General features: G+C 38.5%; 1 protein-coding gene across 1 annotated transcript in view; it reads right to left on the bottom strand.

Moving 5' to 3' along the window:
• Positions 1 to 14,805, bottom strand: part of GUCY2C (guanylate cyclase 2C) — a 92,966-nt gene that overhangs the window by 21,357 nt on the left and 56,804 nt on the right. Inside the window, exons 17-19 of the mRNA XM_034403390.3 lie at positions 7,468 to 7,600; positions 4,679 to 4,816; positions 1,692 to 1,780 (exon numbers count right to left, since the gene is read on the bottom strand). Coding sequence (XP_034259281.1) covers positions 1,692 to 1,780; positions 4,679 to 4,816; positions 7,468 to 7,600 — 360 coding nt within the window. The remainder of the gene's footprint in view (positions 1 to 1,691; positions 1,781 to 4,678; positions 4,817 to 7,467; positions 7,601 to 14,805) is intronic.

Below are 14,805 nucleotides of genomic sequence, written 5' to 3'. Positions count from 1 at the left end.
ATTTTAACATAGCCTGCCTTTCCTCCTGGATATTAAGACAACGCATTGTTTCCAATTTTTCCCTATAATCATAATTCTGTGAGTTAGCTTGGGGGTGAGAAAAAGTGACTGGCTTAACATCACACTGTGAGTTTCCATCGTTAAGGCTAGACTGAACCTGGATCTCCCCACCCTTAGTTCAACACCTTAACCACTACAACACACTGGTCACCATATGAATTATATTATGAGGGTTGAAATTAAAGATATTATAGGAGAATTTGCACACTTTATTAGGCCTCCTTTTTTTTGGTACTGAAACATAGATTGTGCTCTTCGCACAATCTCCGGCCTGCGGGGTACTTAGATCTGGCCCCTGGGGTTGCCCTGGAAACAGCGAAGGACCGGCCCACAGTGCTTCTGCCAATGAAAACAGGCTCCCGAGCTCCATTTTCAGCTGCCACGGCCTCCTGCAACCCTCTGCCAGTGAAAATGGAACTCTGTTTTGACTGGCAGAGGGTTGCAGGAGGCTGTGGTAGCCGAAAACGGAGCTCGGGAGCCCGTTTTCACGAAGCAGAGTGCTCGGGCCACCACAGGCACTCCCGACACATGTGATGTCGAGCTGGTCATGCCCCCCTGGACACGCCCCCCCCATGGTCAAACACAACCCTGATGCAACCCTCAATGAAAACGAGTTTGACACCCCTGATATAGAGTGTATATATGATCAGGAAAAAATATAAAATGGAATGAATTATTAAGTAAATGAACAGGGTTACAAATATGAGCTGCAGAATTAGAAGAAAAAAATGTGATGCCATTTAATGGTCTTCCAGGTTTTGTAGCCCAGATCTGGTAGCATAACTATCCCATTGTTCTTACCTCCCCAAAAGAAATTATTACCAGGCCTGTTTTCCCAGTGAAGCACCAGGGGTGGGTTCTAAATTGTTTTACTACCAGTTCTGTGGGCGTGGCTTATTTTGTGGGTGTGGCTTGGAGGTCATGTGACTAGGTGGGCGTGGCTAGCTGGTCAGAGTCATTTCTGGAAGGTCCTTGCACTTACGACCAGTCCTCGCACTTATGACCCGACTCATTTGTTTGCTTTTAACACTGATCAGCTGTAGGATGGCCCTTTGAAGCCCCATGGCAAGAGTTTTAACAGTTTTTTTCCCTCTAGTCATCAGCTGGGACTCAGGAGGCAGCAATAGATTGGGGGTGGGACCAAATAAAAGGTAAGAATAACATGGGGGGGGAGGGCGGGGGAGAACCGGTTCGGTGACGTCATATCGTCACTGCTACCGGCTCGGCCGAACAGGACCGAACCGGGAGGAACCCACCACTGTGAAGCACCAAGGTTGAAAATCATTTGTTAGAAGAAATATGGCAAGAAAAATATAAGGGTTTGCTTTCATGTCTGTTAAGGTTTGTAAAACATCATTTTAACTGCCCCTTTTTGCACTCTAAACTCCAGCTGCTATGTAGGAATTTGGCACAAGCTACATTCTAACAGCGGTAATCAACTAAGAGAAGAATTACAGTTGGAGAAAAGTTAATTAGATTTTGCAGATCTCCATGAAGTTGTTAATAGAAGCGCATTATATGGTGAAATTAAAAAACACTGGACCCACAATATTGTTTGCTAATTTTTCTAATTTCAGATGACATGCATATACTTCACTCTATCAAAAACTCTTGTTTCAGTTAGAACGTACGTCTTGCTCTCCTTCCCCTTCTGTCTCCAATAAAAGATCTGGCCGGAATGGTCGTTCTTCTTTGCTGCTTTCTACTCTATAAAGTTTTTCTGGAGTGGGAGAGAAAACGTGCAATATATATATAAAAAATAAGCATAAAAAGACAATGGATATGCTTGCCCAATCTGGGGAAATGCCCATTAATCTCCTCCTCTTTGGGAATAATGGGATTTGAAATCTAATATATTTGGAGGATACAAAGGGGTAAGAGCATGAGAACAGAACTGTTGTAGGTAAACAGAAACCATCAAGGAAATATTTATAAATATAGACTCAAACCTAGCTCTGAATAAACATGTTCATTCTTTGATAAAAAACTATAGACAGTGATTTTGTGTGTGTGTGTTAAGTATGCCAGAATAAAATTCCTGATAGGGTAAACAGAGGAATAAAGAGCAATTGATGCATATTGTTACTACATACAGTATATACAGCAATAAGGAAACAGCATGATGTTGGCATTAAAGCAACTTTTTCCTACTCTTCAGATGCACTGAAGCAAAAGCTAAAAGTTGGGAGTCCCAATTACAGATGTCCTGTAACAAGTTATTTGACATTTAAAATAGTATGCCTTGGCTTACAGAAGCAAATGACACATCTGGTGAATTCCTTTGGAACCAGAAATTTTCCCTATATGTGAGTTGGATGGCTATGTAGATCAGTGGTGGGTTTCTACTGGTTCGCCCCGGATTGCGCAAACCAGTAGTGACGGCGGCGGGAGGCTCTGCCCACCTGTCCAGATGTCATCATGGACGCTCTGCGCATACGCAGAAGTGCCACGCACAAGCAAAACAGGTGTGCACATGCGCGCGCTCCTGGTTCCGAACCAGTAGTGAAGGTAAGAGGAACCCACTACTGATGTAGATGCTTCATCACTGGAGGTCTTTAAGAAGAGACTGGACAGCCACCTGTCCCGAAATGGTATAGGGTCTCCTGCTTGAGCAGGGGCTGGACTAGAAGACCTCCAAGGTCTCTTCCAGCTCCATTCTGATTCTAATTTATCTTCCTTTTTACTTTTTTATCTCTTGTTATTCAGCTATAATTATATTCGCTGCTATCGTCTTGTGTAAATATGTTGCATTTGTAAAATATGCAGCAAAAATAAATGGAATAAAATGGGAAACGAGTATGAAAGAAATGTTCTGTATTAAAAAAAAGTTTTGGTACTTACAAACGTGCTTTTAAAACTTTTTAAAATGTTAAAATATACTGACAAAACAAAATATACTGATTAAACATTTTATTATTAAATTTCAGTTGTTCCTAACTATCTATCGTTCAAAATTCTAGATTTCAAGAGAATCATGGTCAATGTAAATGAAAAATATTGGGTCATTCTTGTGAATATTAAATACTCTGCTCTAGAGGGTATTTAGACGAAATGCAACCATTAAGCTCCTTTCTCTTTGTAGTGTTACTCATTGGTCATGTTTTTGGGGAATACATCCAGAAGGAACTACACAAAAGAAGTGGGTAATGTATTGCTGTCTCTTGTGTTTTCTTCTGTCACTCTCAGCACACAGAGTTTCCTGCTGGAATACATAGAAACATGGACTCAACAATGCTGACCAACAATATGCTCCGATTATTGGGAATCTTTTTTTTGGGGGGGGGGAAAGCAAATTCAGGAACTTGTTAAAAGGGGAATATCCAGGTATATTAAACAGGGATATTCATTCTCAGCCTTTGAAAGTTGCCAGACACTTTTTTTGGCTATTAATAGTTAAGCATTTAACATTTTGATCCCAAATCAAAACAGAGATGTTTTACTAAATGCATAGGCCAAAGAAGTTGACTTATATTAGTTGATTTATAGTGGTTCTTCTAAAGCGGTGTTTCTCAACCTTGGCTGGACAATGTGTGGACTTCAACTCTCAGAATTCCCCAGCCAGCTCTGCTCTGCTGGCTGGGGAATTCTGGGAGTTGAAGTCCACACATCGTCCAGCCGCCAAGGTTGAGAAACACTGTTCTAAAGACTGTGCTATGAATATTATTTACCTATAATTTCTGCTTATCAAAATATAAAGGTGAAACCTGTACTAACTAAACACTGTGGCCCAGATCCTTTAGCAGCCTCAGAGGTACCTGCAAGCTTAGAATCCTTAAGAGGTTCAGTGCTTGAACTGAAACTAACAATCCAATTTGATATGAAAAAGCAGGCTGAAAGTTCATATCCGTTACCTAAATGAACCATGAAATAAGGAGCTGAAATATCCAATCTTGGAAACTCCAGGATTTAAGAAACAGAAAATGTACTGATGATTTAAGACTGCAATTAATTCATCAGGTAATATTATTTTGTATTTGTTGGATTCCTCAAAGAATATTTAAAAAGAGATAATTTATTTTTTGTGCTAGCATGGCATGAAATCTGAAGCTTCTATAATTGATATAGTTTGACCTTGATCCAGCTGTAGCTTTGTTTTGATTTCAAATTATAGCAACATTTTTGGGGGAAAATATTAGAGTTAAAGACATAAATATGATATTGAACAATATTGCTAAAACATAGAATGCATCATTTCAGAAAGTATTGACCTAGCATAGGGCCTGGCAAAGAAGATAATCTTATGCAAATGAGTTAAACATCTTCCTAATATTAACAATATTGGTTTTGGGTATATAATTATGCTATCTCTTTTTAAAAAAATATGTTTTAATGTGCTAAAAATGAGATAATAAAGCAATATGTTTCTACATGGTCTCAATGTAATCATTTAAGATTGAATTAATTTAATTAATTCTAATTAATACTAAATGAACTATGAATTTTTCTTCTTCTTTTTACTTTTTGTTACATTTCAGTTAATTATTATAATATTTATTCTCTCTGTATTATGTGTGTTGTGCATCTGTTATACCTTTTTTCTATTTCTATTGCTGGGAATCTGTTGTTTTTTTAAAAGTGTAAACATGTAGCCATCCCTCTCTTTATGCACCGTGTTTACCTTTAGAATTCCGACAATCGTTAGTGTAGAAAGTCTCTTTACGCAGAATAATCTCTTGTGCTATAATTCCATAGCTATACACATCTCCTTTCTGGGATACATCACCACAACGGAGGTGTTCAGGAGCAGTCCAGAGATCTGGTTTACAGAAGGAAATCATGTTTGTAGATATGAGTGGACAGACAAGCATCTTAGAATTTAATCTATTCGTATATATATATATATATATATATATATATATATATATATATATATATATATATATTCTTACTTCTTCGTAGGGTTTATGTGTGTTTTTCTTCTAGCCAGGTTTTCCCTACGTAGCCAAGGTTTTTTTGGTAGCTCCAGCTCAGTAGAATCACATCTACTCGGTTCTGGGCTTTTTTCTTTTCTAACACCTAGCAAGCTCTCACTGCTAGGTGGGAGGCCTAAATAGATCCATTTCTAGCTCGTTAGCTGTCATCAGTAGGCCACACCCATATCCTCCCTGTAAAGGCACAGTATCAATTTTCTTACTTCTTCGTAGGGTTTATGTGTGTTTTTCTTCTAGCCAGGTTTTCCCTACGTAGCCAAGGTTTTTTTTGTAGCTCCAGCTCAGTAGAATCACATCTACTCGGTTCTGGGCTTTTTTCTTTTCTAACACCTAGCAAGCTCTCACTGCTAGGTGGGAGAACTAAATAGATCCATTTCTAGCTTGTTAGCTGTCATCAGTAGGCCACACCCATATCCTCCCTGTAAAGGCACAGTATCAATTTTCTTGGCTACGTAGGGAAAACCTGGCTAGAAGAAAAACACACATAAACCCTACGAAGAAGTAAGAAAATTGATACTGTGCCTTTACAGGGAGGATATGGATGTGGCCTACTGATGACAGCTAACGAGCTAGAAATGGATCTATTTAGGTCTCCCACCTAGCAGTGAGAGCTTGCTAGGTGTTAGAAAAGAAAAAAGCCCAGAACCGAGTAGATGTGAAAAAAATATATATATAATATAAAGATATGCATATGTGTGTGTGTAATATAAAGATGTCAGTGGATAGTCATCCCGACAGTCAATATCAGAGATAGTGATGTAACATTAGAGAATTTTATCTATTGTTAGGGACTGTTGTTGCAGTTAGATCATGCATATAGGTTGTCCAAGACATTTGGTTAGCTGCTGTGAAATCTAAAAATTAAACTACAGAAGTCTTTGGTCAGAACTAGTTAGACTGTTCTTACATTCTGAAAGTGGGTCAAGTACAAAGAATTTATTTATTTAATCCATTCAATAATTGGATTTATTTATTTGATTTATACACTAACTTTCTACTTAAAACAGGCACTCAAGTGACCAACAAAATTTTAAAATGGGATATAAAAGATTAAAAACTTCTAGTGCCCATTGAAAGCATTCCATTATGAAAGTCTGTGAAACAGAAGAAGATTTTTCTGTGGGCACACTGGCGCACATTAAAAATGAAATTCTGTTGTCTGCTCTCAAAAGTATATACATACATAATACACATACAGATATGCTATATACACACATATGTATATACCTACACCCTAGCATATAAATACATATAAATATTAATCACTATCCGTCTTGAATACCTATCGAAAAGAGGAAGCCTGAGAGATCATAAGGTTGATCTCTGTATGGAACAAACCTGTGGCTGAATCTGGATGTGCTGCTTCAGATACCACGAAGCCTCCTCCCAGAAGGTAACAAGGAAAACAGAAGAATCTTTACAAATTTTCTACATATTGAGCATGTGAAGGCCAAATTCAATTCCCAAGGTTGTTTGTCCAATAGGAGGTAATACTCATTAGTTGATGTTAAGACCATCTTTAACGTATTGTGCTTAGTTATTTTATTTGCTGAAATATTCAGATTGGTCTACAATGGGTCAAAGATCTCTCAAAGGATTAAGATAGTTTAAGAAACAAAGTTGGCCTACTTTCCATGGAACTACACTAAACCAACCCTAAGGGGGAGGGGACTTGAGATCTGGCTGCCAGTCAAAAGCATTCTAACTACCTGGTATATGTAGCAATTAGAAAAAATATGACTCCCTTCCTCTCAATGAGGAGGGAAAGGACTTTATAGGAAAGTTCCCTTCCTCTGATTGAGAGGAAGGGAGTTATAACTTTTCTAATACATTATTGAAACAGAAAAAGGTTATCAAGATCAGTTTAAGGATATATGGATGTAATTAAGTCTCCTATTATATTAGTGAGTTCATATGGGATGCAATTAAAAGAAAGGCAGGGGATGTGATGTTTCAATAAATATTTTGTTTTGCTGTCTCAGAGTTTAAAAAAAGGGGTGGTAAAACCTGATTTAATCACATATAATCATTAAAGAAACACATTACTGTCTCAGTGGCATCACTTGCATAATCATTATATTTTTTAGATATGATTGACTACAAAGGCCAGCATTCCTAGCAATATAACTGTCATCATGCTGTCCTCTTTGCTTCAAAGACCATAGGTAAAAGTAGTGCATTACCTGGTACAAAATATGCTTGCTCCTGTTGTATAAGGCGTGATCATGAAGGGCCATGACTTCATGGCCAAATATATCCTTTGTAAATGGGTCCTAGTATATACAAGCTTTGGCATCTTTGCATAAGGCTGGAAAAAGCCCTTTCTGCAAATTAACTGCTAGTCTGTGTCAGTATTGGTGAATTAGATGGACCAATGATTTGATTCAGTATGAAGCATTTCCTATGTTCCCATTCCCAAGGCATGGGTTTTTTTTTTTAAAGAGAGTAAATGATTTCTTCCATATCCCTTAAGTACCTTTTTTAGGTAGCAGAATAGAATTGCAGCCAAAATCAGTGATTTTCACAACCATGCGTTTATCAACAACACAATTTGTGGATTTCAGGCGTCCATGGACCTCTGTTTTGCTTGAATGCAAGTAAGACATTCCCTGTGAAACAGAGTGACAGAAGGTAACAGCATAATATCATTACTAACAACTGTATGAGATAGACTGGGGCAGAGGTGGTATAGCATTGCTTTTGACAATGGTAATTAGATCTCCAGCCCAATCACAGCATTGACCTGAAAACACTTCTTGCATTATTTTACTCTCCAAGCTGGCAAGAAATTCTAGGACTTGTAGTTCCCACTATATCTAAATGAAATCATGTTAAAGAAATCTTGACTAAAAATTAATGTGAGCTCAGATTCAGTAGAGGTCCAAGCATGAATCCCTAGCTAAAGAAAATATCCCAGATTTGCAAGATTTACAGCCTATTTCTGAAATACATATTATAACTTTGACAAAATTTTAAATGACAAATATAATGCAACAAATTGGATTGGGAAATATCAGTTGGTAATATTTAATGGAATTATTCCATACTTGCTTGGTGAGGTGATACATATAAGATTCAGAAATGTTAAATGCATTAATTTTAAAAAGTGTATAATATTTAGGAGCTAAGGTGAATGTGACAAAACTGCTTCCCACTCCATTTGTAGTCTGGGTGAAATGAAGGCCAAAGCGAAGTCTTAAAATAACCTGGCTACCAGATTATGTTTGGAATGATGTTTTCTTGATGCACTGTTTGAGCTCCTTATGACTACATCTTTTCTCCACCCACCACCCAGTCAGCTGGGCCATTTTTAAACACAAATCTACCAGTCTTGCAGAATATTTGTAGAATATTTCTACCAGTCTTGCAGAAAACCCAGAAAGACAGGTTATCAGCATCAAGAACATTCACATGGCAACTTATCACTCAGCCCATCTGAAAGATAACTGATGCCTATGTCCCTGCCAGTTGCTCAAGTGCCCTTCATTACCCTTTAAGGACAGTGACCGATGACGAGCTTTCTTCCCAGCCAATGACCTGAATGGGAAGAGAAGTAAAGCCAGAGGAAGCTACCAATCCTTTTAAAACCTTGCAGTAACGTTATATAGACAAGGACCATTTACAAACTGGATAACTGAGGCAGATTAGTGTTTAGCTGTTAAGGCAAATTTGGGCATGTTTTTTGCTAGTACATCTGCTCTTTAATATTTCAGAATGGAGGAGCAGGAGTAGATCAGCCTAGCACTGGTACTTTCTACCTGTTTTCTCTCTTCTGCCATCATATAATAAAATGATGCTTCCTTTTCCACTGTCAATACCAGTAAGGGATGGGGAGGAAGATAAAAAAATATTTCCCACAGATTTGTCTGCATTAATTATTGACAGAATCATGAGAAAGACCTGGCAGTCCCATTTTAGCACTTTTTAATATTATCTTGTCTTATCTCTGGGCCTTAATTAAGCTCTCTTATCTTGCTCTTTTTGTACCACAGAACATTGCCCAGCAGCAAAGCACAGAAGAGAACAAAGAAGTTAGGGCAAAGCATTATTATTCAAGCAATGCTTTCTCTTGCTGCAGCAAGGGCTGCATTCAACTAAGAATCACTAGTGAGAAATCACTCACAGCAGGGATTGTACATCTACATGTCTATTATTTGTTTGATTCATCAGTTTTATCAACCCAACAGGAAGCAAATGCATTTCTAAAATGCCCATAAATTCAGATTATATCAGTCAAAACAGTGGATTCCCAAGAAACACTAATCGGAAGGAGGCAAGAGTTCTTGTGATTAGGATTGTGGCATGAGACTAAAAGTTCTCAAGTTCTATACCAAGAATAGACAAAGATCTCCATAAGATATAATGGGTGACAGTGACATTTACAACAACCACAATCATATTTAAATAATTATATGTGCTCCATGCCTTTATCACACAAATGACACAATTATGTAATACTGACATTTATGTCTGGCATAACTCCATAAGTCATGCCATGAAGCATATGTCATATGCATATTTGTACCTTATGAATGCTTGCAGTGAATGATCACCTACATCCCCAAACGTTCTGGCACCAGGGACCAGTTTTGTGGAAGACAATTTTTCTATGAACGAGAGGGTGAGGGAGATGCTTTCACATGCAACCTAGATGCCATGCATGCCAGATAAAGCTTTGCTTGCTCTCCCGGTGCTTATGTGGCCCAGTTCCAATAGGCCATGGCCATGGCCAGGTACTGGTCCATGGCCCAAAGGTTGGTGACCCCTGTCTTACATTACTGCTGCAAATTACTATTTATCAATTATAAGTTATCAATGCTGCCAGCCCTATTAGTCAACCCATTTATTTCCATCTGCCCCCACCTTGTTCTTATTTGTAATCAAATCCTTCTCTTTATTTACAGATTGCAAACCTTTTGCATTTAAGCTTTTCCTCTTCTGTCTCTGCCTCCATAGTCTTCATCTGACCCTGTTTGCTTTATTTTCTAAAGGAGACAGGACTTGAAAGGGTTTTTTTTTTGCTTTGAATCCCTATCTTTGAACATCCTCCAATTCCCTTAGTCTGTTCACACACTTCCCAGTTTTGAAGCAATAACAAGACCAAATGCCTCCATATCAGTGGCTTTGTTACTGTCCAAGCATTTAACTGAGCAGAATAGATCTGTGAATTTGAAGATACACAATATTTTCCTTTACTGATAGCTTTTAGTTATAGTCTCTAATTAGAGATCCCTAACCCTGGAGCAAAAAACTAATCTCTGAGAGTTTGCTAAAAAAAAGAAGAAGGGCTATCCTACATGTTATATCAGAAGAGGAGATGGAAAGAAGGGCCATTCTATTAGTCTGTTGTGAGAGCAATTCCTTTAATCTTGGTTTGATTTGCATTGTTTCCAACTCAGTTTACATTGGATCCCAGCTTGATAAATTTAAGGATACTGCCCAATTTATTTATGTAGTCTAGATATTGATAGTCTAGATAATGCCCTTCCCTCAATTATTAATTCAAACTACCAATTGGAATGCCTGCTCTATAACAATAGAATTACAAAATATTACCATCATGATTGTTTATAAGCCTCCAAACTATAAATTGGCCAGATTCTGTTTTATCTGTATCTGTGGGATATTGTATAATCCTTGGTGATAGCCACCACACACATCTCAGGGATATAACCAAAGCATTGAGAATGGGAGTAGATTATTGCATGATTGGATGAAATAAACAGTCTTACTCTTATATATGATGGTAAAGATAGAGGCACATTTCATTCTGCTTGTTGGCAAAAGGATTATTCCCCCAGAATCTTGCTTTGTTTCCTCTGTAGTAGTAAAATCAACATCTCAAATCCAGAGGCAGGTTTTGTACAATTTCCTGCACAGTCAGCATAGGCCTATAATTTACAGAATAGGACTCCAGATCCCAGTAATAAGGTCCACTCCTAAATTTCATTGGAACTTCCAGAAAGCAAATTAGAATGCTTATGCAAAGCACACTGATGCTAATATCAGATGGATCAAAGCAGTCCCTAAGGACTACAACAGGTTTGCTGACTTAATTAAATCTGTGGCTAAAAGGAACATCCCCAGAGGCTACAGTAAAGATTATGCTTCGGCTACTGGAGAGCTGGCTAATAATGCCTGCCCTATGCTTTTTGAAGCATTTGTCCTGACCCTATTGAGATCCCTCTATACATGAGTTTAGAACTCTTTTGAAATAGCACTAGTCCTGGACTATAGAGGTCATCTAAAATTAGGGAAAAGAGCTGTGTTTTGCCTGTTATTTGTTGCCAGTTGTCTCACCAATGAGTGTATGACAGACTTCTAACAAGGTTTATATGACCATATGTAGAACATAGAATAACAGGGTTGGAAGGGATTTTGGATGACTTCTAGTCCAACTACCTGCTCGAGCAGGAGACCCTATACCAAATGATTGCCAACCTCTTTTTGAAAACCTCCAGTGAAAGAGCACCCATAACTTCTGGAGGCAAGCCATTCTACTGTTTATCATTCTCACTGTCAGGATGTGTCTCCTTACTTCTAGATTGGATCTATCTTAAATAATTTTCCACCCATTACTTCTTGTCCTGCCCTGGGGTGCTTTGGAAAATAAGTAGACCCTTCTTCTCTGTGACAGTCCCTTAAGTATTGGAAGACTGCTATCATGTCATCCCTAGTCTTTCTCTCATTAAACTAGACATACATAGTTCCTGTAACTGTTTGTTGTACAGTTTAGCCTTCAAACCCCTTTGTTGCTCTTCTTTGTTGCTCTTCTCTGCATGCTTTATAGAGTCAGCATCCTTTCTGTATCCTGGTGACCAGAACTGGACACAGTATTCCAAATGTAGTCTTACTAATGCAGTATAAAGTGGTACTATCACTTAATGTGATCTTAATACTACCCCTCTGTTGATGCAAACCCAAACTTTGGCTTTTTTGGTAGCTGCAGCACACTACTGGCTCAAACATGATTGTCCACTAGGACACCGAGATCCCTCTCACAATCACTACTATTAAGACAGGTACCATCTATTTTATACTATTGCATTTGGTTTTTCCTGCCTAAGAATAAGACCTTACTTTTCTCATCACCACAACTGCATTTTGTTGGATAGGGCCCAGTATTCAAGTCTGTCAAAATCCTTTTGTATCTTGAATCTAGGTTCTAAAGTGTTGGCTACTCCTCCCTGTTATGTCCTTATATGGACATCCGTTGTGGACTGGCTAATCCACAGGTGGGAAAAATGAACTGCTGTCACTGGGCGGCCCAGCCTGCCGGAGCGCTATAAAAGAGAGCTCCAGCAGCGCAGCCGCTAGTCTATTCTTGAGCTGAATAAAGTACTAAATGGACCATTGCTGGTTGCGTCTTCTTTCCCTGTGCCTGATCTAATACTCCCACCTTAATGTCATCTGCAAATTTAATGAGTTTCCCCTCTATCCTCTCATCTAAATCATGAAGATGAACATCTTTATGAAGGTGTTGAAGAGTACTTGGCCTAATACAGAACCCTGAGGTACCCCAAGTTCCCAATTTCTTACTTGGGTGAGAAGGCAGCACCATTTTGCCTAAACCTAATTGTTGCTGTCCATAGACACTTAACTGTAGTTCTAGTCAAGGATGGAACTTACTAGTTAGTGATCATTCCACCTCAACCTGAACCCCTATTTTATGACCTGTATACCAGGTAGATTGATGGATGGGCTAAGCTATCTACATTTGCCTGTCTCTGCCACACCACACCTTTAGTACTATAATTGGTAGTTACTTTCTCTGGCAGCAGGTAACCCTCAGTGGATGAGGAAATAAAGGTAGGGGAAGCCATCAATCATTTTACTTAAATTCTCAGGGATTAAAACAGGGCAGCATCACTTGCCAGCCTCATTACTCAAACAGAAAAGCAATTGTCAGTGAAAGCAGCATAGGTTTTGCCAGCCTGTTTCTCTGCCAAATCACACTTTGGAGCAGTGTTTCCCCAATCTTAACCATTTTAAGATGTGTGAACTTCAACTCTCAGAATACCCCAGCTAGCATTCGGAGTGAAAGTCCATATTCTGGGAGTTGAAGTCTGCACATCTTAAAACAGCAAGCTTTGGGAACATTGCTCTAGATCAGGGGTGTCAAACTCACATCGTCACAGCGGCGTCAAGTGACATATTGGGATTTTTTCTTCCTTCGCTGAACTGGGCATCACCGTGGCCAGTACATGTCACATCTGGGTGCGCATTTGACAGCCCTGCTCTAGATGAAAGCACTGTAACAGTGGTTGTACCCTAAATGTGGACAAGTCAGTAAGTTTTTTGAATGAAAAACCAGATAATTGTATTTTAAATGTTTTAATTTTTTTTAAATTTCTGCTCAGTCAGGGTGAACAAAGATATGCAGCTAGCAGATGCTTTACTTACAGGAAAAACCAGCCATTCTACAGAGTCAGCTGCCTGACAATTCTCCACTGCCATTAAAAAAGAAGAAATTGTGAACTTCTTCTGTCATAAAGAAAACCCTTGTTTAAGAAAGATAAAAGAAGAATATTCCTGTATGCACATGGATAATTCAAAAAGAGAAATAATAAATATGTCATATATCTAAATGGGAATTAAAACTGGGACCCAATACTCCAATTTACATTTATACTCATTTCCTTACACACCTTTTTTTTCTGGCAATATACATTTTCTGGGATGATTACATAACATAAATTACACCCTCCACCCACCTACATTGACACTGAGAGAGGAAGTGGAATGTTTGAATGTATGTGCAATTTTCTGGATTGCACATTAAGGACTCCTAAGCACTATTCTTTGGTCAACTAAGAGATAAATAATAAAATAATCAAACAATTTACTTCTATCTATAGTCTGTGCTAGACTAAGAGAAGGGCCTGCCTCAGTTTTCCTACAGAAATTTTCAGCACTCTGGATTAAATCTCTGATTCTGAAAGAGTTCCACCTACTCCTCAGTCATCAGAAATTTATACCTGCATGACATTGGGTATCTTCCTTGCTAATCCTTATCCTGCCTGTTTCAAATCATTGCATACACCTGATTTACTTCCAGGGCAATAGGTATATAAAATAGATTTTATATACTTTCTGGGTACAGAATATTAGAAGAAGGGGGATATATTCTCTTAACAAAGCTAAGGACTGCTTAAATGTGTCTGTCTCAGAGTGTGAAGGAATTGAAAGCAACAGAAAAGAGATCTTGCCAGGACATGTTTGCACAGTGATTAACTGCAGGTAGGGAAAGGCCATTTGTAATGCAGAAGGAGTGCAATTTGAATTATCACAAGACAGATTGAATACCTGTTTAACTGCAGGCACACAATACATACAATGAAGGATGGGGAACTTCTTTATGCTTGTCATACTGGTATTAGATGATATTATTTCTGATTCCAACAAATGTGTGGGACAATTAAACTATTGAGAAATTTTGCTAAAGATAATCCCTACTGGAAAAAAGTCAAAATTATCATGGTCTGAGTTGACATCCAGACATTTTTCTGGCCTCTTCTTTGCCTCCTGTCCAAACAAGGATGGAAGATTTGTCTCACTGGGCTCTTCCTCATTGCTGTGTTAAAATGTTTCCTCCTTTCATTGAAGTGGCCTTCATTGCTGAGATCACTGCAGTAATCAGAGCCAGTTTGGTGTAGTGATTAAGGCACCAGTCTAGAAACTGGAAGACCATGAGTTGTAGTTGCACCCTAGGCAACAAGCCAGTTGGGTGACCTTAATCTCTCTCACCCCTAGGAAGCAGGCAACTTCAAGGCACTTCCAAGAAATCTTGCAAAATTGCAACGACTAACCCAGG

Source organism: Pantherophis guttatus, chromosome 7 (assembly GCF_059756535.1).
Source record: "Pantherophis guttatus breed Tessera chromosome 7, ASM5975653v1, whole genome shotgun sequence".
Taxonomy (NCBI): Eukaryota; Metazoa; Chordata; class Lepidosauria; order Squamata; family Colubridae; genus Pantherophis; species Pantherophis guttatus.
This window is presented reverse-complemented; position numbering and strand designations above follow the sequence as displayed.